Source organism: Myotis brandtii, unplaced genomic scaffold, assembly GCF_000412655.1.
Source record: "Myotis brandtii unplaced genomic scaffold, ASM41265v1 scaffold36, whole genome shotgun sequence".
Classification (NCBI taxonomy): domain Eukaryota; kingdom Metazoa; phylum Chordata; class Mammalia; order Chiroptera; family Vespertilionidae; genus Myotis; species Myotis brandtii.
The window spans coordinates 6,948,810-6,969,883 of NW_005363836.1; the positions used below are offsets into that span (position 1 = coordinate 6,948,810).

Below are 21,074 nucleotides of genomic sequence, written 5' to 3' on the forward strand. Positions count from 1 at the left end.
CGGGGCCAAGCCCTGGGCTGGAATGGGGAATTGGGGGTGGGTGGCTGGGAGTGGGTGGCGGCGGACATGGCCCCTTTCCCAGGGGGTCCGAGGGTCGGCTCCCTCCTGGGGCCAGTGGCCAACTTCCCATGGTCCCTCCCCCCACCTCTGTCCCTACTCCCCCACTGGCAGGCCCCGATCGGCCCTGATCACTGGCCAAGCCTAGGGACCCCACCTGTGCACGAATTTCATGCACTGGGCCTCTAGTATGTAATATAAGCGATCACTGTGTATCTTAACTGGTTGTTGATGTGTCTGTCTCTACTATGAAATCAAGAGCTTTGAGAACAGAAGTAGTGTCTTTGCTATTCTCAGGTTCTAGCAGCTGGCAGGCCCCGATTGGCCCTGATCACTGGCCAAGCCTAGGGACCCCACCTGTGCACGAATTTCATGCACTGGGCCTCTAGTATGTAATATAAGCGATCACTGTGTATCTTAACTGGTTGTTGATGTGTCTGTCTCTACTATGAAATCAAGAGCTTTGAGAACAGAAGTAGTGTCTTTGCTATTCTCAGGTTCTAGCACAGGATTTGGAACAGGTACTCAATACTTATCTGTTCTATGAAGAAGCTACAGATTACCTATAATTAGAAGAAAAAGCCCAATTTCTGAAACCATAGTGAATGAAACACATTTAAGTTGGACTGCAGATGGGGAAATCAGAAATAAATGGAAGAAGAAAATTCTTGGGTCTTTCCTAATATGTCAATTATTTAACAGTAAATTCTTACCATTACTTTCCATTACAGAATTTCTTACCTCCATGAATACAGAGAAAATCATTATTTGAAATAGGGCCAGGTTCAGTAAAGGTCTTAAATTTATTTAGCCACTGTCGAGAAATATAAAACTGAAGGAGACTTGGTTCCATTATGTTCAACAAATTTGATATCCTTCGTCTCTCTTTTTGTGCCTCTTCACTGCTCTTCCTATTAAGAACAATGATTCTTTAAATTCAATGTGCATTTTATTCCATTAGACTAGTAAGTGAATCTTTTCTCTTCATTACTAAACTTTACACATTAATACTGTGAATCTTATTGGCTCTTGGGAATTATTCAAGAGAAATATACTGTCTATCAACCTCCAACACTACATTATACAACTCTAGGGGCAATACTGTATCTTAACTACTGGTAACCACATAAACGTTTATTAACAAATGTTTGTTAATAAAATCAGTCTAAATAGTTATTCTGTTTGCTGTTTCAGAAGCTAGCATTTACTCTTATAAAATTGATATTTTTTAGTATAAGATTTATTGTTATAGTAATATCTTATTAGCTATTTCAGAAGAAAATTTTGTACTTAATTCCTACCATCAAGTGCCTAATTATTTTTATTAAAACCAATATTCCTAAAAGAAAATACAGTTGACCACTGAACAACACAGGGGATTAAGGCACCCAACACCACCCCCTCCCACTCCTGTGCATTCAGAAATCCATGTATAACTTCGGACTTCACAAAAATTTAGTTGTCCCTTGGTACCCACAAAGTATTGATTCCAGCCTCCCTCCTTACTCCCCACCCACAGATAACAAAATCTGTGAATGCTCAAGTTCCCTACATAAAGTAGCATAACTCGCCCTAACTGGTTTGGCTCAGTGGATAGAGTGTCAGCCTGCAGACTGAAAGGTCCCAGGTTCAATTCCGGTCAAGGGCATGTACCTTGGTTGCGGGCACATCCCCAGTAGGGGGTGTGCAGGAGGCAGCTGATCTATGTTTCTAACTATCCCTCTCCCTTCCTCTCTGTAAAAAATCAATAAAATATATTTTAAAAAATAAAAAATAAAAAAATAAAGTAGCATAGCTCAATGCACAGTCAGCCCTCCACATCCATAACTCCCAACCTCAGATTGAAAACAATATAGTATTGAAAACAATCCATGTATAAAGAGACCCACAAAGTTCAAACCCATGTTGTTCAAGGGTCAACTGTACCTTTCTTTGCCATTCAACTAAATGATTTAACGTTTTCTTAAAGGATCATTCTGCATGCAACCTTTCACTTTATTTTACTCAGATACTCAAACGAGCGTAAAACAGTTTCTAATTTTTACGCAGCAATCCATTTTGAAAGTCTTAGAAGTCACTGATAACCCCAAAGTGAGATATTTCTTATTTATTAAAGTAGCCTATCTGTGAGTTACTTCCTTACCTATAAAAAAGAACATAAGCTTCTGCATTTTGTACAGTAGATTCTGAAACTTCAGTGACACTCTGATCGTCAAATTCATACCAGAGATTATTCAAATTGTTTCGGCAGTAGGCAATATAGTGTCCACCTGAATTTAAGAGAAAATTTTTTTAATCATTTCAGTAATACCAATTAATACAAGAATGGAAAACAAACTACTTTTATATTCCAAGTTCTTAGCAGAGACTGAGATACAGCAAGACCTATAATTTTTTCCCAGTATGTATATATCCTCACCACCATCACTTGAGGAAACACAAATAAGGATAGCAAATGTAACCTTAAAAAACCCAGAGTAAAAATGATCATGTTAAAGTACTTATTATTTAATTGTATACAAAATATAGTTTTCCAGTATTTCCAACTTCAGAGTAAAATTATTCAATTTCCTAAATTTTTTGACTTTTTGTTTTATTTTAATCCTCACCCAAGGATATTTTTCCCATTGATTTCTAGAGAGAGTTGAAGGGAGGAATGGGAGGGAGAGGAGAGAAAGAGAGAGAAGCATCACCATCGATTGGTTGCCTCCCGCCACTGAGCAACCGACCACAGCTTAACATGTTTTTAATAACCAAAATAAAATAAAAATAAATTTTAAAAAATCTACTTTTACAATGTTTTCTTTGGTTCAATAAGGTCTTACTTAAAAGATCAACTCAGATGTTTACTATTTTTAATATAATCTAAGAACATATGTCAAACCTGTATACTTACTACTTGCAGTTCCATGATGACAAATGACTGACAGAAGATCATAGGTAACAATTTGAGCTGGACTATCTTTAGCAAGAAATGGCTGAAGATCCAGGCCTTCCAGTGGAAATGAAACATGGGTACTGATTTTGGTGGAAAACATCAGTTCATGTCTGAATCTTTTGAGATGGATGCATAAAATCTAAAAGAGAAAGGCAACATTAAGATTCTATTGCTTTATATGCTAGATAAAGGAGTCTATTAAATATACGTATTGAATTAAGTGTCAAGGTTAAACATTGTTCTGCAATTATGATAACCTCATTCCAGAGGTGTTAAAATGTGGAAATAGTGAAACATGGTACTTACTAAATTTACAGCTACTGGGTTTTCTAATTTTACGCTTTCTACCTGCAAGAGCCTACAATGTCTGATTAAACTGTGCTCAACATCGTTTCACTGGTAAGGGCACTTAGTTGCTATGTAACTCAGTATTTTAAAAATGGATACCCCTAATAGGACATAAATAGCAACTGGTCAACAGAAACAGTCCATTATTTACCCATGCTAAAAAAATTTACTACTAATTCATTGTGTTTCTACCAGAAAAAATAAATTGAATTATAATAAAGCCCATACCTCAGGAAACTTTTGTACTTTACAAAACTTTACTCCATTCCTCAACCTAAGGTGAGAAAAGAGAAAAACAATTAAAATAAACCCATTTCCCATAGGAATGGAAAAAAGCTTTAGTATTTTCAAATATTCAATAAAATCTTTTAGAAAATGCAGAGACAAAAGACCTCAGACTAAAAATGCTCACTAATGAATTATATGCTATACATGAAAAAATATACACTAATAAAACACTGGAGTCCCCTTATTGTAAAAAATTATTTAAACTAAGCTATCAGTAATAAAAATGTAGGGAGTTGTGTGATTCTTTGATAAAATTTAATTTTTTGTAAACAAGCAATCAAAACATAAACAAACTCATAAATACAGGGAACAAAATGATGCTTGCCAGATGGGAGGGGAGCTAAGGGGTTGGGTGAAAAAGGTGAAGGGGCCAGTTCTGCTCAATGGTTAGAGTGTCAGCCCTAGGACTGAAGGGTCTCAGGTTTGATTTCAGTCAAGGGCATGTATCTCAGTTGCAGGCTCTATCCTAGTAGGGACACATACAGGAGGCAACCAATTGATGTATCTCTCTCACATCAATGTTTCTCCCTCTTTCTCAAACTCCCTTCCCCTCTCTCTAAAAATCAATGGAAAAATATCCTTGGGTGAGGATTAAAAAAAAAAAGTACAACTAGAAGTTACAAAATAGTCACGGGGATGTAAAGTGTAGCATAGGGAATGTGGTCAATAATATTGTAATAACAATATATGAAATCACACAGATAATGATTTATCAGGGCGATCACTATCTAACCACTAGGCTGTACACCTGAAACTAATATAATATTGAATGTCAACTATAATTTTTTAAAAAAAATTTAAATTAATAAATAAAAGTCCTCCTATCCATGGCCTGCTTACACTTTTATTACCATCCAGCTTATCGCCCTAGCTGGTTTGGCTCAGTGGATAGAGCACTGGCCTGTGGACTGAAGGGTCCCAAGTTCAATTCCAGTCGAGGGCACATGCCCGGGTTGCAGGCTCAATCCCCATTGGGAGCATGCAGGAGGCAGCCGGTCAATGATTCTCTCTCATCATTGATGTTTCTATCTCTCTCTCCCTCTCCCTTCCTCTCTGAAATCAATAAAAATATATTAAACACACACACACATAAAAAAATCCAGATTATCAAGTAAAACTGGGTAAAATAAAATCCCAATTTCGCCCTAACCAGTTTGGCTCAGTGGATAGAGCGTCGGCCTGCGGACTGAAGGGTCCAGGGTTCGATTCCGGTCAAGGGCATGTACCTTGGTTGCGGGCACATCCCCAGTAGGAGGTGTGCAGGAGGCAGCTGACCAATGTTTCTCTCATTGATGTTTCTAACTCTCTATCCCTCTCCCTTCCTTTCTGTAAAAAATCAATAAAATATATTTTTTTTTCAAAATCCCAATTTCATGGAATTGGTTGGTCAGGTCAACATATTTATTATACGTTTCTTTTTTAAAAAATTAAATTTATTGGGGTAGCACTGGACAATAACAACGTAAGTTTCAAGTGTACAGTTCTATAAAACATCATGTGCTCACCACCCAAAGTCTGGTCTCCTTCTATCACCATATATTTGACCCCTTTTACCCTCTTCACCCTCCCCACCCCCTGAAGCCCCTTTCCCCTCTGGTAACCACCATACTATTGTCTGTGTCTATAAGTTTGTTTGTTGGTTTTGTTTGCACATTTTTGCTGTTTTATATACCACATGAGTGAAAAATTATATGGTTCTTGTCCTTTTCCATCTGACTTATTTTGCTTAGCATGATACTCTCAAGACCCATCTATGTGCCAAAAATATAACCTTTATTCTTAAAAGTGGAAACAATTTGAGATATAGGCTGATTATTAGTAATAATCTATATTAATATACAATTGACAGATTTCTACCTTGGATTTGGGGGTTGATGCAAGGTTCTTTTCCATCTCCACTAGTATTATCTCGTACTAGTTGGCGAGTTTTTCTCAAACCAGGTTCCCCCCTGTAGGCCAACACCCTCTTCAGCAAGATATGGCTTCAAGGACAAACCAATAATACTTTCCAATATTCTAGAAGTATAATCTTTTCTAGAAAGTACAAGGCAGCCTTTCATCCTTATTGACCAAATATGCCATTCCTTTTTGTCATGAAGAAGACTAATTGCTGCAGATCAACATTTCTCTGTGATTATTGCCAACAGACAGAAGTTTGTATTATAAAGATTCTATATCTTATTAGGAGACCATTATTTTTCTATTACAGAGATTTAAAAAATATTTACCAGTTCACTCTATCTCAAACATATTTGCCTTCAATTCACCAATTACTTTTCTAACTTACCACCAAGAAGCCTTAAAAGCCTGAATTTATTACAACACAGAACAAGGTAACTACTACTAAATATAAAGAAACAAAATCCATCCTGACTGGCATGGCTCCGTGGTTGAGCATCAACCTATGAACCAGGAGGTCATGGTTCAATTCCTGATCAGGGCATATGCCCAGGTTGTGGGCTCGGAGTGCAGGAGGCAGCTGATCAATGATTCTCATTATTGATGTTTCTATCTCTCTCCCTCTCCCTCCTTCCCCGAAATCAATAAAAATATATTTTTTTAAAAAGAAAGAAAATCCATACTTTGTTTAACTGTATTTCTATTCTGCCATCATACAGCAGGTAACATCAAGGTTGGTATAAACCTTCTGAATTTTACATAGATTTGAAACTGCATAATTTACAGCCACTCTCACTTCTTTGAATTCAGTCTGTTAACATGGTAATACAGAAGAAAATATTCCTTATTTATGATGACAAAACTTAATATAATGAAAATGTATGTTATATATCTCAATATATCTTTTATAATGTATGTGGAAAGTTTTATGCAAAATTATATACTTATTTTAAATCTCGAAATACACTCTTACATCTTAGATAAGTGTATTAAATTTGTTACATTTTTGCTTCCAATTTGTTTTATAGAACAACCAGCCTCTTTATTTTTATTAGGACAAAGTTCACTAGCCTTTATTTTTCTAAATAAAGTGGAATTTTAACTCAATTCAAGTAACCACCACCACAACAAAATACCATTTAAAATACAGAACATGTTATTAAAAGCACTGGCAATAAGACTTACTTTTTGCATTTTTCACAACTGTACATATTGTCACCTGAAAAGAGAACAAATCTGGTCACTCCTCTCAAATGAAAAGCAAGGTATTTTCTTTTGGTTCTGCAATTCTGTTGAGTCTGCCACATGCTCACCTTGCAGCACAGTAACACAAGGCTCACATTTTTTAGTCTCTGAGCAGGAGTCAGCTCACAATGTATACCTTGCCTAAAGCACCCTGACCTCCCTCTCTTTTCAACCTTGAAAGCCTATCTTAAAGAACATCCTTTCCATTCACCCACTCAACCAAATTTACTGACTGCCCATTACATGACTGCCCACACAAAGTGCTGCACATATAAAAATACTGAAGGATCTTAAATATTATGAAGGGATTCACAGACTAGTCCAGATATATAAGACTTTCATATTGGTTGAATTTTCCCTTTGAATCCCTGAGAAGTTTTAAGACACCTCACATGTCATCTTATCTAGTACTATAAGAACTAGTATAAACTATTTCAAGATATGATTTGTGGTATTTATAGTTATATCACCACGGTAGATAATGGCACTGTGGCAATATGGGCAAGTACTACTTAAGCTCCTTAAAACTTAGCTTTTATAAACATTTTATGTTCAGTCCTACTAGTATTTTAGATTACCCACAACAATTTAGCCGTATTTCTTACCTTTTAATTCATCTCTAGCGAAGAAGGCAGCAAGACAATCTTGCAAGGTTACTATTGGACCCCAAAACCAGGTAGGGACACATGAGACAACAAACCTGAAACATTATCAATAGAAAAAAAAAAGGAAGTGTTCTGCCAGTACAGCAGAAACAGCAGTTTTAACAATCAATCAATTTTTTAAAAAATGCATACACACCTCTTCACATATTCCATGAAAAAAGCTATCCACCCTTGTGGAGCATACGCTTCACCACATGATCCTGCTTTGACTATGGAAGTTGGATGACTCGATGAATGCAGCTTAGCAAGGTCTTCCTTGCCAGGAATTGGCAAGGATAGATCTTGGAAGGTCTCCAGGGTTACAGACACCTAAAATTGTTTTGTGTTTTAAGAATGGGATGAAAATAATCCAGTTCAAACATTTATGAGAACAGATTTTAGACTGCAAAGATCAAATCAAGTTATGATAAACAAAAACATCAAATTGCTTTATTGTAATAACAACAGCAAAACACTTTCTCTGTACCAAGTGCTGTTCTAAATGTAATCTTCACATAAACCTTCTGAGATAACTACTAACATCACATTACTCGAGGACACTGCAGCATAGAGAAGTACCTCACATCCAGTCACTGTAGTGGGAGGTACAAACTCTTATGCACTACTGTATTTACATTTGGAAATGACCTCTTCATAATAGTTTTTAAATGTTGTTTTTTAAAAAGTTGTAAAACCTAGCATGTGATTTTTTTAAATAGCTGAAAACATGTCAGGACAAGTCCATTTAAATATTTGGTACCAAATCAGCATACATTAAAATTACCCTATTGGAAGTCCTTAGGTTTTACTTAAGATTTTAACACAATAATTGAAAACTTACTTCTGCATTGTTGTTGTTTTATGGGGGGTTTGGAGGGAAGTGTCATTTTAATTTCAGTAGTTACATTCATTCCTACACTGAAGTAAAACTGCTCTTAAGAAAAGCTCAAAGAAACTCAGGGATTTAGAGGTATTATTAAAGAACTCATGATAATTTTAATATATGTTCTTATATATGAATCTGATACTACCTTTATTGTCTGAGCCCCAATCTTAACAAAGGAAAATATTTACAGGCCATATAACCAAATGCAGAAGATACAATCACAGTTCAGTGCCTGTGAGCAGCAACAGTTTCCCAGCATATTAATTTCATCAGCCTTATGAGAATGTGGGTGCTACCAGTTCTTGCTGCTGAGCAACAAATTACCTTTATATGTGACCAGAGATGAAGAAAAGAGTTAATCTTCCTGTGATTCATGCCTGTCCAATGATGGGTCAAGACTCAATCTTTAAGAACTATGTTGCTATTATTCCCAAAAAACAATTCTATGTCTAGAATCAATTACACTAACGTAAACACAAGAAACACATGTGTAATCAGCAGCAGCTCCTTGCTACTGATGAGGAGTTACAGTAAACTTCTCATACCATTTTGCCAGTTTTTTTTAAAACTAGCATTTGACAAAAAATTCCTGTGTATTATAATTCCTTCATACTCACCCTGTCACAAGTGAGACACTGCACTGAACTAATGATTGTTCCATCAAAAACGTCTGAAATAACACTTCGGTATTTCTTGTGCTGTTTTTTTCTCTTTGGGGATGATGCAGATTGAGCTAGGACTGAGAAATAAGGGTTGAAATATTTTTTTAAAATCAAAGTAGCTCCTTTCTTTAAGCATTTTTCTCTGGAATCTTTAACAATAAAATTTACTATGCTGACGAAATTTGTCAAAATACTATTGAAGAGCCTTGCTTTATAAAAAGGAGAGAGAAACCAAATGAAATAAGAGGGATTCAGTCTCCCCATCTTGACTTCAATCAGAACAGTTTTGCTTTTACTTGTTTGCTTTTACTCTAAGTAAAGTTATAATTGAAGAAATGATTCTATAATTAAGCTGAGAGTTCTTTATATATTCTAGATACAAGTGCTTTGTCAGTTATGTGATTTGCAAATATTGTTTCTCCACCTTATCTTTTTTTCATTCTCTTAATAGTGTCTTCTGTTGTTTTTGTTGTTTTTTTTCCTTTATGGATCATGCTTTTGATGTCTTTGTCTAATACAACATCATTAAGGTTTTTTCCTATGTTTTTTCTAAGAGTTTGCTAGTTTTACATTTTATAATACTGGAACTCTCATTCATAGCTGGTAGGAATGCAAATGATACAGCCGCTCTTGAAAACAACTTCATATGACTTAAAGCATAAAACTAACATAAAACCTTATAATCCCACTTCTAGGTGTTTACTCTGGACAAATGAAAACTTATGTTCATAGAGAAACCTATACACAAATGTTTATAGCATTATTCATAATTGCTAAAAACAGGAAGCAATTCAAATGTCCTTCAATGAGTGAATGAATAAAGAGCAGTATAGTCATACAATGAGTAATAAAAAGGAACTATTCAGACATGCAACGTAACTATTATCTCAAATGCATTATACTGAGTGAAAAAAAATCTATTTCAAAAGACTACATACTGTATGATTCCATTTATATGATATTCTGGAAAAGGCAAAACAATAAGAATAGAGGACAGAGCAACAGAACTAGTGATTAGAAAGGGGTTAGGGGTAGGAGAGTCTGATTACAAGCAGTAGTATAAGGGAATTCTTTGGGATGTTGGAACTGTTCTATATTTTGTTTGTGGTAGTGGTAACAAGAATCTATTCATGTATTAAAACTCAGGACTCTATACCAAGAGTGAATTCTATTGTATATAAATTTTTGCCACACATACAAAAAAAATTTAAATCATGGTTGTGTAAAATTATGCTGTCAACTTTAAAGGACTGATTAATATTTCATAATTAATACTTTAAATGGTCAAAACAAAGTAGCCTGAGTAACTGAAACATCTACCTCTTTTTTGTGTGGATGCCAATCCTGGCCACAAATTGCCTGATTTTGATTTTGGAGGGCTTGCTGATAAACGTGGATTAACACCTTCATTTGATGGAAGGATCTGTGGTGTAGACAGGTCATTCAAATGGACATCGGTAATATATTCTGTAATATTAAAAATTTGTGTTATAACTTTAAATAGTAAAATTATTCTACCTGTCAAATAATGTTAATTATGTTAAAGGTTTCTTCATTTGAGATTTTGAACACAATTCACATTAATAAATGTAGAGTGAAATACTTGATAGACAAAGTGCTAAGGGAAGTAACAGTGATTTCCTCCCTAGGAATACAATTAATGCTTTTAACACATTACTATTGTAGACATTCAGGAAGTGAACCGTGGAAATATAAAGCCAAAGAGAATCATATTTGTCCTAATTTGTTATTTAAAAAAAGATATTTGTCAGTTTTTTAAAAAATAGCTTTTAAAACAGTGTGGGGAAAAAGATTATCTCTCCAAACTAACATAGTAATCAAAATCTAGTAAGAAATTTAGGCATAAAATCATTATAAATTATTTTATTCTTACTGTGATAAAATAAAATTGACCCCTTTGTCAGGAAAGGACCTTTTTTGGAATTAAATTATAAATCAAGAAAAAATAAGCTCCATGAGCACTATGTCAATAGTTGCTGTTGGAGTCTCAATACATAATATGCATTCGAGTAAGGAACTGTGCTCAATAAGTATTTACCTAAGAAAAGAGAATTGTTCCTAAGAGACCCTGAAACAGAACAACTTCAGGGATTTTTCTGAATAATGCAAAATAAATTACTTTCACATAAGCATTTCTCATTATGTCCAGCATGACTAAAAGCAGACTGCATAAATTTGGAGGGAAAGAAGCGAAGAGACTCACTCCTTTCTGAAGGGAATAAAGCTACTATGATCTAGATCAAGAATTGGCAAATGTTTCCTGTAAAGGGTCAGAGAGTAAGTATTTTAGGTTTTGTGTGCCACATATGGTCTTTGTCACATTTTAAATCATGTCTTTAAAAAATGTAAAAGCTCATATCCCTATTCTAGGTCACCAATTAGTTACTATGTATAAGAACAGCAATAAAGAATGAGTATGTTCCTTAACCAGACTTTTTACAAGGGCTGGACAACATCTAAGCTAAGTCTTCCAATGTATTAACTATTCAACTTCTAAACATAAGGGCAGTATAATTAAGGAGTCTAATAAGTTTTCCTGACTAGAAGGCATATATGCACTATACAGAGGTGAACCACTTAAGAAGGAATTTTGGGTTCTTTCAAATACCTAAATAAGTTGTAGAGTGGTTCTCACTCTTCAGTAATTACAAAATAAATTATTTTTGTTACTTGTCTGCCACTTATTTTAAGATCAGAAAAAATGTGAACCTCTGATGGTTTAATTTTATGTGCTTTGGAGAACTAAATACCACACTAAGCCAAGATAAGTTAACTACTGAAGAAATAAATGTAAAATACAAAGAGATCTAGCTCAACATCTTTCATTTGACCCTTGGCTCTTTCTCAAAGGAACACTGACTAGTATTAGAATGTATCACACAAGGCTCATTATAGTTAAAGTCCTACACTAACAACACATATAGAAAATATTTCGGAGCTGATGAGATTCCAATAACAGCAACCTAAATGTAACAGTGTATATGTTTACAAAACTGCAACTGGATTACTTTGCTTTTTCCCAGGATCTTAACAGAATCTGCTTAAAATGACATAAACTTAATACTCACATACATGCATATACTGCTAAATTCAACTACTTAAAAAGTCCAAACATAACTATTTAATTCCCCTTTTCTGCAAGTTAGTATGGTTGAACTATGTCATATACTACACACAAAATATTAAGCTAAAATTATTAATCATCCTATTTCATTCTTACTTTGCTAAATATAAACTGTGAACATTAATATGTAAATAAGTATTTTGATTTTAGTCACATGCTATGCTAATTTTCCCTCCGTGTACCAATGAAACACTACTATTTTCAAATTATTAAAATTGTCACCTGAAGCTCTGCCGTGTATTTGCACTTTAACCGTTTCCTGGTTGTTCAAATCGTCTGTTTCAGACACAGAGTCTTTATCTTTATCTAATTCTCCTTCAGAATTTACTTTATTAATCTTATTACACATCTTCTCTTTTTGCCAATCTTTTGACATTTCTGAATTGTTCTCATCATCCTGAATTAACATTGTTGTCTCATTATTATCTTCAGAAAAGCCTCTAGAGCCACTATCATTTTCAGCTTTATCACTGCCGCTACAAGATTCACAGGACTGAAAATCTACATCTGACTGGCTCTTGTCTTCTTCCATGGTCTCCTCAGTCATTATCGTTTGAGGATCTTCTTCTACTTCCATGACCTGTTCTTTCAGTTCTTCATGAAGCAGATCCATTAAACATCGAAGGAATTCTTGAGCATCCTAATGTAAAAGCAAAATAGATATTACCGCTTCATGAAAAATATGTGTATGCATGTAGAAACTTAAGGAAAAATATACAGAATGTGGTTGTCAACTGTTATCAACTAAATGTGTAGCATTATACTGAGGAAATACAACTTCATAGAACATAAGGCATTGGAGGGATGGGAAGCACCAAATCGTAAAAAGTTATGTAAACGAAACAAAAGTAATTATAAAACTGAAGATGATCTGGTGGTCAGCTTTTAGTAGTGCTGCTATTTTTAAAAAGTGGAGGAGTAAGGTATAAAGAAAACCTGGATTTGCTTCGTGTGACTATTCAGAGAGATGTCCTAAATTCAAATACTTTAACTTAAAATTAAAGCTTTATCCAATTTTGTACTATATCTTAAAGAGAAATCTTTAATCAACCTGAAATGCTTATTAAAAATACAATTTGTAAGCCCCAAATCATATCTACAAAATCACAGTCTCTGGTGATCCAGGAATTTGCACAAGAAAAACTTAACAGGGAATAGGTATTGTTTTGAAAAAGAAAAATGTTAGGGTCAGTTATGAATACTAGAAGATATTATATAAAACTACAATAATTGAAACTACCATTAGTACTAATACAAAAAAATATAGGTAAATGAAACAGAGTAGGAAGCCCAGAAACAGATCCTATTTTATATATTAATGTAAGCACAAAAAACAATAGAAAGAGATTTTTTAAATCATATTTTATAAGTCTTAAATTTACAGTTTGGTACCTTGTTAGCTATTTGTAAAAAATAATATTTGGATCATATTGTAATATGAAATAAATAATATGTATTGAAAAATTACATTTTTCAAAAATGAAAGCATAAAATATAAAAAGCATAGATGAAAATTTATCTCTGATGTAGAACATTTCAAAGTTAAAAGCACTAGAATTATTGACATTAGTGGCCCAGTGCAGGGATTCATGCACATTGAAAGGAAATTAATTAGAAATATTTTAATATCGCTATTTGCCCTTTCTCTATAATAGAAGTGTCAGAGATGAAAATTAGTAAAATGTATATGAAAATAATATATAAATTGATTTAAAACAATAATAACAAAGACATGATATAAAAATAAAAACATGATATAAACAATGACTGATAAATTGATTAAACTTATTCTAATATCTCACTGTATACCACATTAAGAGTAAAAACACATTCATAGTGCTTGACTAATTCCCCTTGTGATGAAGTATTTATAACTTTAACGTCACATGCTCTTTGAACTCGAGAGAAAGCAACATATAACTGACCATGTCTGAAAACAAGTTCAGGTAGGAATATTCCTACTCTGTCTGAATTCGTGCCAGCAAGAGCTTTATATGTATCGTGCATGCGTGAGTCAACATTTATTTTTAAATTGCCAGTCGCGTCATATGTACCGGCTGGTCAGTCAGTCAGATGGATGGATGGATGGTCAGTCACTTAGCCTTTTATATATATAGGTTTACCCACCCCAAAACTCAAAATTTCTAGGAATATAGAAAATTAAGATAAGGATAGAAAAATGTAAGAAGGAAATAAGATAAAAGATTATTCTTGTTAAATAAAGACATGAGAGAAAAGTAATAAAAAAATAAATGAACAAATAAATTATATAGGAAGAAATACAAATGACCACGTAATAGCATAATACATAATGGCATGTTGCAAATTTATTAAAGATGAATATTATGAAAAAACAATGAAGACATACCTGCTGAGAATACCCCCGAAAAGTTGGATTTACAGTTTTAATTCCTTGAAACAGATTAGTAGGCACAACAGAACCTGGCCTAAGGAACAAAACATTTTTAATGAGAAATTTGTGATGTTTTGTTTATTTAGAATTTAGCAATCAAGAATTGAAGGTATTAAATTGAAAAGTGTTTGTGTTTCAAAAAAATCATTCAAAATTGCCCAGTATTATGTTTCATAGGCTTGTCAGACAGCTAATTACTGATATTTAGGCTATATTTTATTGTTCTCTTCCCTAACGAAATTATCATACTCTATTATATAATGTTTCAAAAATACTGAATTATTTAAAATAAAAATTTATTTACTTAAAATTTCTGGGGTAATTAAGGTAAGTGTACCTAGTATACTATCTAACTAAAAATTTAAAACCGGACATTAAATACCCATGAAAACAAATGAAAAGTAAACCAATATATGAGAGAGAAACATCGATCAGCTGCCAACGCTCTATCCACTGAGCCAAACCGGTTAGGGCGAAGAGACAATCTTTATTCCATTATATGCTCTTGCCTCCTTTGTCAAATATTAATTGACCATATTGGTATGGGTAAATTTCTGGGGTCTCTGTTCTATTCCATTGGTCTATATGCCTGTTCCTGTGCCAGTAATAGACTATTTTGATTACAATAGCTTTATAGTATAGTTTGATATCTGGTATTGTGATTCTTTCAACTTTGTTCTTCTTTCTCAAGATTGCTGATGATATTCATGGTCTTTTTTGGTTCCATATAAATTTCTGGGATATTGTTTTAAATCTGTGAAATATGCCATTGGTCCTTTAATAGGGATTGCGTTGAATCTGTAGATTCCTCTGGGTAGTAGGGACATTTTAATGATGTTAATTCTTTCTATCCATGTACAGTGGGGCCTTGACTTACGAGTGTCCCGACTAACTAGTTTTTTGAGATACGAGCCATCTCTCAGCCGATTTTTTAAAATTCGGGTTATGAGCCAGCTTCAGATACCCAACCGCTAGTTGGCGCAGCGAACATCACAGTGAACACCACAACATCATCAGCCCAGCACGTGCCTCACTCATTCACTTTAAGATTTGACATACAAGTAATTTGAGTTACAAGCTCCGTCACGGAACGAATTAAACTCGTAAGTCAAGGCCCCACTGTACATGGTATATGTTTCCACTTGTTTGTATCTTTCTCAATTCCATTTTTCTATTTTTTTCTTTTTTTCAAAAATAAGTCATTATTGTTCAGATTATTACAGTTGTTCCTTTTTTCTCCCCATAGCTCCCCTCCACCTCGTTCCCACCCCACCCCATACCCGTACGTCCCCCCACTGTCCTCGTCCATAGGTGTTCAATTTTTGGCCAGTCTCTTCCTGCACCCTCCACACCCTCTTCCCCCCGAGAATTGTCAGTCCACTCCCTTTCTATGCCCCTGATTCTATTATATTCACCCATTTATTCTGTTCATTATATTTTTTATTCACTTGATTTTTAGATTCACTTGTTGATAGATATGTATTTGTTGTCACTTTGTTGTTCATAATTTTTATCTTTACCTTTTTCTTCTTCCTCTTTCCTCCATTTCTTTCATTTGTGACATGTTTCTTTGTCTCCACATTTTGGCTTCTTCCCTGGGTTGATAGAGTGGCTTTGTGTGCTAGGTGTCCTATAGGGCCCAGTGGCTCGGCCTCCCCAGTCACCTGAGGTGGACGCTCTTGGTGCACCCCTTTGTGGGCTGTGTGCACAGTCTTGTTGTAGTTAAGCCTTGATTGCTGTTGGTATCACTGGGAGGATTGACCTCCAGAACAATTGGCTGTGAGAACCAGTTGTGTCTACAATGGGAGAACTGCAGTGCTGGAAACACCCTTATAGGGCAGGACTTGCTTCAGTGGGGCTTTGGTACTCACCGAGTCTGCCCCCTGAGTGTGTCTCTTATGGATCTGAAAAGTTGTAATCTGGTGTGGTCTCACTTTAACCACTAGGTACACTGGCTCTTGGATCTCCAAGGAGGTACAAAGTCAGCCACTGCCTGAGACCACCCAGCAGGAGCTACAGAAAGATCTGCAGGTTCCTCCTCTTTGTTTGGGGTTGGAGGTGCCCAGATGAGGTGCAGCTGTGAAGCAATGCTGGCTGCTGATGAGCCTTAGGCCTTCTTTTGGAAGCTCTGGGGTTCTTTGACTCAGCTTCAGTTTGTTAGGTTAGGTTGCAAAAGGCCAGGCCATTCATATGCAAAAGCTTCTGCGCATAGCTTGGGTGGGGTTGTAAATTGGGTGGGGCGTGGTCTCAGGGAATCACAGGGCAGTGTAAACAGCAATGGTTGCCCGTCAGCCCTGCCCCGATAGGTCTCTGGGTCTCTGTATCCCACGGCCCCATGCAGGCACAATGAACGCTGCCAAGCACCTCTGAGAGTAAGCCACCCTCGTGTTCCAGCCTTATGCCAGACAGTCCAGTTTCTCCCCATATGAGTCTGGGTCCCCAGAGTCTCGCAAGAAACTGTATTTCAGAGCAGTCAGAAGTTTGTATCTCCCTCCTGACTGAAAAAGACCACAGCATACCCAGTTGCCAGCCCGTTTCGCACACCTCCGTACCTCCACTCTTCCGCACCTCTGCACCTCCTACCAGTCTAGATGCGCTTTTCTCTTTCCCTCTAGTTGTCGGACTTCCACTCAGCCAGCCTTCCCGTGGTTCTGGATGATATCCATTTTGTCTTTTAGTTGTAGTTTTGATGTGGTTTTGGGAGGCAGCAAGTACAGGCGTTTACCTATGCTGCCATCTTGGTTCTCTCCCTCAATTTCATTTCTCAATGTCCTATAGTTTTTTGAGTACAGGTCTTTTTCCTCCTTGGTCAAGTTTATTCCTAAGTATCTTATTTTTTTGTTGTTGCAATGGTAAATGGGATTGTTTTTTCAGTTTCTCTTTCTGAGAGTTCATTATTGGTGTATAAAAATGTCATCATTGATTGATTCTTGCATGTGCCCTGACCGGAAATTGAATCTGCAACCTTGGCATATTGGGATCATGCTCTAACCAACTGAGCATGATATTCATTTAAAACAATAAAGAGCCCTACCTGGTATGGCTCAGTGGATAGAGCGTCGGCCTGCGAACTGAAGGATCCTGGTCAAGGGCACATGCCCAATTGCAGGTTTAATCCCCAGTCGGGGGGTGTGCAGGAGGTAGCCGATCAATGATTCTCTCTCATCATTGATGTTTCTATCTCTCTCTCCCTCACCCTTCCTCTCTGAAATCAATAAAAATATATTTAAAAAATAGTGTTTTTTAAAAATAAAAACAATAAAGAAAAGAAATATATTAATTACATACCTGCTTTTATGCCACAGTTCCGTCATCAGTTTGAGATAACTTTTACAAATGGCTGGTTTCTTATCTGTTCGAACTAGTCCTCCACAATCAAGAAAAAACTGTGTCAAAGGTGGGCTGATTTAAAGAAAATGAAATATATGTTAGAGGATAATCAAGCTTAATACTGATTACTTTCTCGTCAGTCAATTAACTGACAGTACACAAAGCCCTCTATCTATTATTTCTTTGTTCTCTTTTATAGTTTCACATTCATTTCTTCATATTCTTGCTCAAACCAGATTTGATTCCACCATATCAGAGTCTTCAAAGCTGTCAGATCCAGTTAATACCTTTCACTTTCCTTTCAGTAGCATGTCACAGGTGACTTACCCACCTCATTCTTGAGCAACCCTTCTCTTGACCAATGTAATGTACCTTTCTTCTTTACCTCTCTGACAGTTCTTTTTCCTCTTTATTGTTCTTTCTGCTCTTACTAGATATCTAAATGTCAGGGTTCCTCAGGACTTGATCCTATAACTTTTTCTCTCTTCCCTACATACACTTTCCCTGGGTAATCTTAAATTATCACACATATGCAATGACAGTCAAATTTATAAAAATGAAACATCTAAACTCCAGAGTTACAACAAATACCCAAAGATATGGCTGTCTTGGGCATCCCAAATTTAACATGCTCAAAATTTAACTTTTAAGTTAATCAGCTTCTTCTAAGCTTCTACAGCCCAGTAAGTGGTACTGCATCCAATGGCTCAAGTTACCAATTTATAAGGCAATGAACTTGATTAACTTGAGGGAACCTCCAAAAATCTATTCACTTACAGTAAACTGTCCGGGCAAAGGACCAAATCCTGGCCTGCAATAAATGAGCTACCATAAAAAGATATTCCAGCCCTAGCCGGTTTGGCTCAGTGGATAGAGGATCAGCCTGCGGACCAAAGGGTCCCGGGTTCAATTCCGGTCAAGGGCATGTACCTTGGTTGCAGGCTCCTCCCTGGACCGGAGCCCTAGTCAGGGCTCCTGCAAGAGGCAACCAATTGATGTGTTTCTCTCACATCGATGTTTCTGTCTCTCCTTCTCTCTTCCATTCTCTCTAAAAATCAATGGGAAAATATCCTTGGGTGAGGATTAACAAAAACAAACAAACAAGAAATAAATAAAATGTTTAAATGTTAAAAAAAAAAAAGTTATTCCATGTAAGTGGAACCAAAAGAAAACCTGGGTAACTATACTTATATTAGACAAAATAGATTTTATCTCAAAAACTGTAACAAGAAATAAAGAAGGTCGTTCTGTAATGATAAAGGTGTCAATTCATCAAGAGGGTATCATTTGTAAATATGTATGTACCCAGTATAGGAGCATCTAAATATATAAAGCAAATAGTAACAGATCTGAAGGAAGAAACAGACAGCAGTAGAATAATAATAGAGGACTTCAATACTCCCATTTTCAACAACGGACAGGTCATCCAGTCAGAAAAATCAACAAGGAAACATTGGACTTAAGCTACACATAACACCAGATGGCCCTAAAAGACACATACAGGACATTCCATCCAACCCAGTTTCTTGCTTACTCTATCTTGACAGTTACCAACAAAAAAAAAGAAAATAACTTTTTAGGACTATTAACATATTTCATTTTATTTAATTCATGTAACTTTCTAAATGGGGCATTTCAGAAAATGGGAGAAAAATAAACTATGTTTTGAGGGGAGCAACAAAAGAAGTACAGGCAGGGATTTATAGAATTCTGTTGGCTAGGGGAATTCAATAGAATTGTTAACTCTTTCCCATATTACTATTAATGTGTATCTATTTTTAACCCCCCCTTTTTTTTTCATACTACAGAAGCATGGTTTTCTGCTCAGATTAATTTTAAAAAGCTATACAAACAAAAAAAAATCAATTTCTCTACTTACCAATTAGAAAGAGCCTGCAAAGCTGCATTCATATAACAAGTATTGCCAATATTTTTCAAACCTGTAAGACCTAGTAAGACAAAGTATAAGCTATGTATCATTCAATGATGCAATGACTCAATAATTTTATGTGTTTACTGAATATGTAACTATGTATGATAGTTATTATGGATCCCAAACTACATTGAGAAAATACAAAATACATTATGGAAATACAAAATAACAGTCTGAACGACTCAGAGAGATCAGACTTATACCAAAGTGTTAATTTTCAGATAGTTATTTAAATATACACTTACGTAAAGGATTAAAATTCCCTTATATCAATTACAAAACAAAATTTTTTGCTAAATTATATATAGTTTAGACTAAAACCTGTGGGCTTTGGTAAAGTGATGCCAGAGAAATCAAGCATCACTTGAAGTTGTCAGTTTGCTTTTTGCAAATACAATTTTAATAGGCCAAATTTCAAAATATTTTTATTTTTTAATTTTATCTTTATTGTTGAAAGTATTACAGATGTCCCTTTTCTCCCACTGACCCCCTCCACACTGTTCCCACCCTTTCTGCAGGCCTTCAACCCCTATTGTCTGTGTCCATGGGAGTTATGCATATATGCATATAAATTCTTTGATTAATCTCTTCCCACCCCACCCTCTTTTCCTTCCCTCTGAAATACATCAGATTGTTAAATGCTTCAAAATCTCTGGTTCTATTTTGTTTGTAAGTTAATTTTGTTCAGTAGATTCCACATATAGGTAAGATCATGTAATACTTGTCTTTCTCTGTCTGGCTTATTTCACTTAGCATAATACTCTCCAGGTCCCTACATGCTGTCTGAAAATGTAATAATTTTTTTTACACCTGCATAGTATCCACTGTGTGCAGTAAACCAGATTCGGGGCCGACAGTGCCCCAGCAACAACATAACCCACAGTCGAAAGTGGAATTGTGCAGCCCCATGAGGAATCGAGCTTCCTCCTCTTTGGTTTCGAGGTGCGTCACCCAAGAACTGCCGCTGCCAAGTCACTGCAGTTCAGCAGCTCCTGCACTGAGAGTCTGCCCCCGGTGGTCAGTGCACATTATAGTGACCAGTTGGACAGTAGGAAGGATACTTAGCATATTAACCTTTTATATATATACTAAAGGCCCGGTGCACAAAAATTTGTGCACTGGGGGGGTTAGGGGGGTCCCCCAGCCTGGCCTGTGCCCTCTCGCAGTCTGGGACCCCTCGGGAGATAACGACCTGCTGGCTTAGGCCTGCTCCTGGGTGGCAGAGGGCAGGCCCAATCCCTAGGTGCAGCCCCTGGTCAGGCTCAGAGCAGGGCCGATTGGGGAGT

General features: G+C 35.9%; 1 protein-coding gene across 2 annotated transcripts in view; it reads right to left on the minus strand.

The window, feature by feature from the left end:
- USP33 (ubiquitin specific peptidase 33) overlaps positions 1-21,074 on the minus strand; it is a 41,546-nt gene that overhangs the window by 10,616 nt on the left and 9,856 nt on the right. Inside the window, exons 6-18 of one of the 2 annotated variants that reach the window (XM_014544365.1) lie at positions 19,735-19,804; positions 17,814-17,927; positions 14,481-14,559; positions 12,335-12,752; positions 10,288-10,434; positions 8,923-9,044; positions 7,577-7,749; positions 7,381-7,451; positions 6,716-6,749; positions 3,572-3,617; positions 2,954-3,134; positions 2,201-2,327; positions 799-968 (exon numbers count right to left, since the gene is read on the minus strand). In XM_014544365.1, coding sequence (XP_014399851.1) covers positions 799-968; positions 2,201-2,327; positions 2,954-3,134; positions 3,572-3,617; positions 6,716-6,749; positions 7,381-7,451; positions 7,577-7,749; positions 8,923-9,044; positions 10,288-10,434; positions 12,335-12,752; positions 14,481-14,559; positions 17,814-17,927; positions 19,735-19,804 — 1,752 coding nt within the window. Of the gene's footprint in view, positions 1-798; positions 969-2,200; positions 2,328-2,953; positions 3,135-3,571; positions 3,618-6,715; positions 6,750-7,380; positions 7,476-7,576; positions 7,750-8,922; positions 9,045-10,287; positions 10,435-12,334; positions 12,753-14,480; positions 14,560-17,813; positions 17,928-19,734; positions 19,805-21,074 lie in introns of both variants that reach the window. The other variant, XM_005871932.2, reaches the window with a different exon arrangement.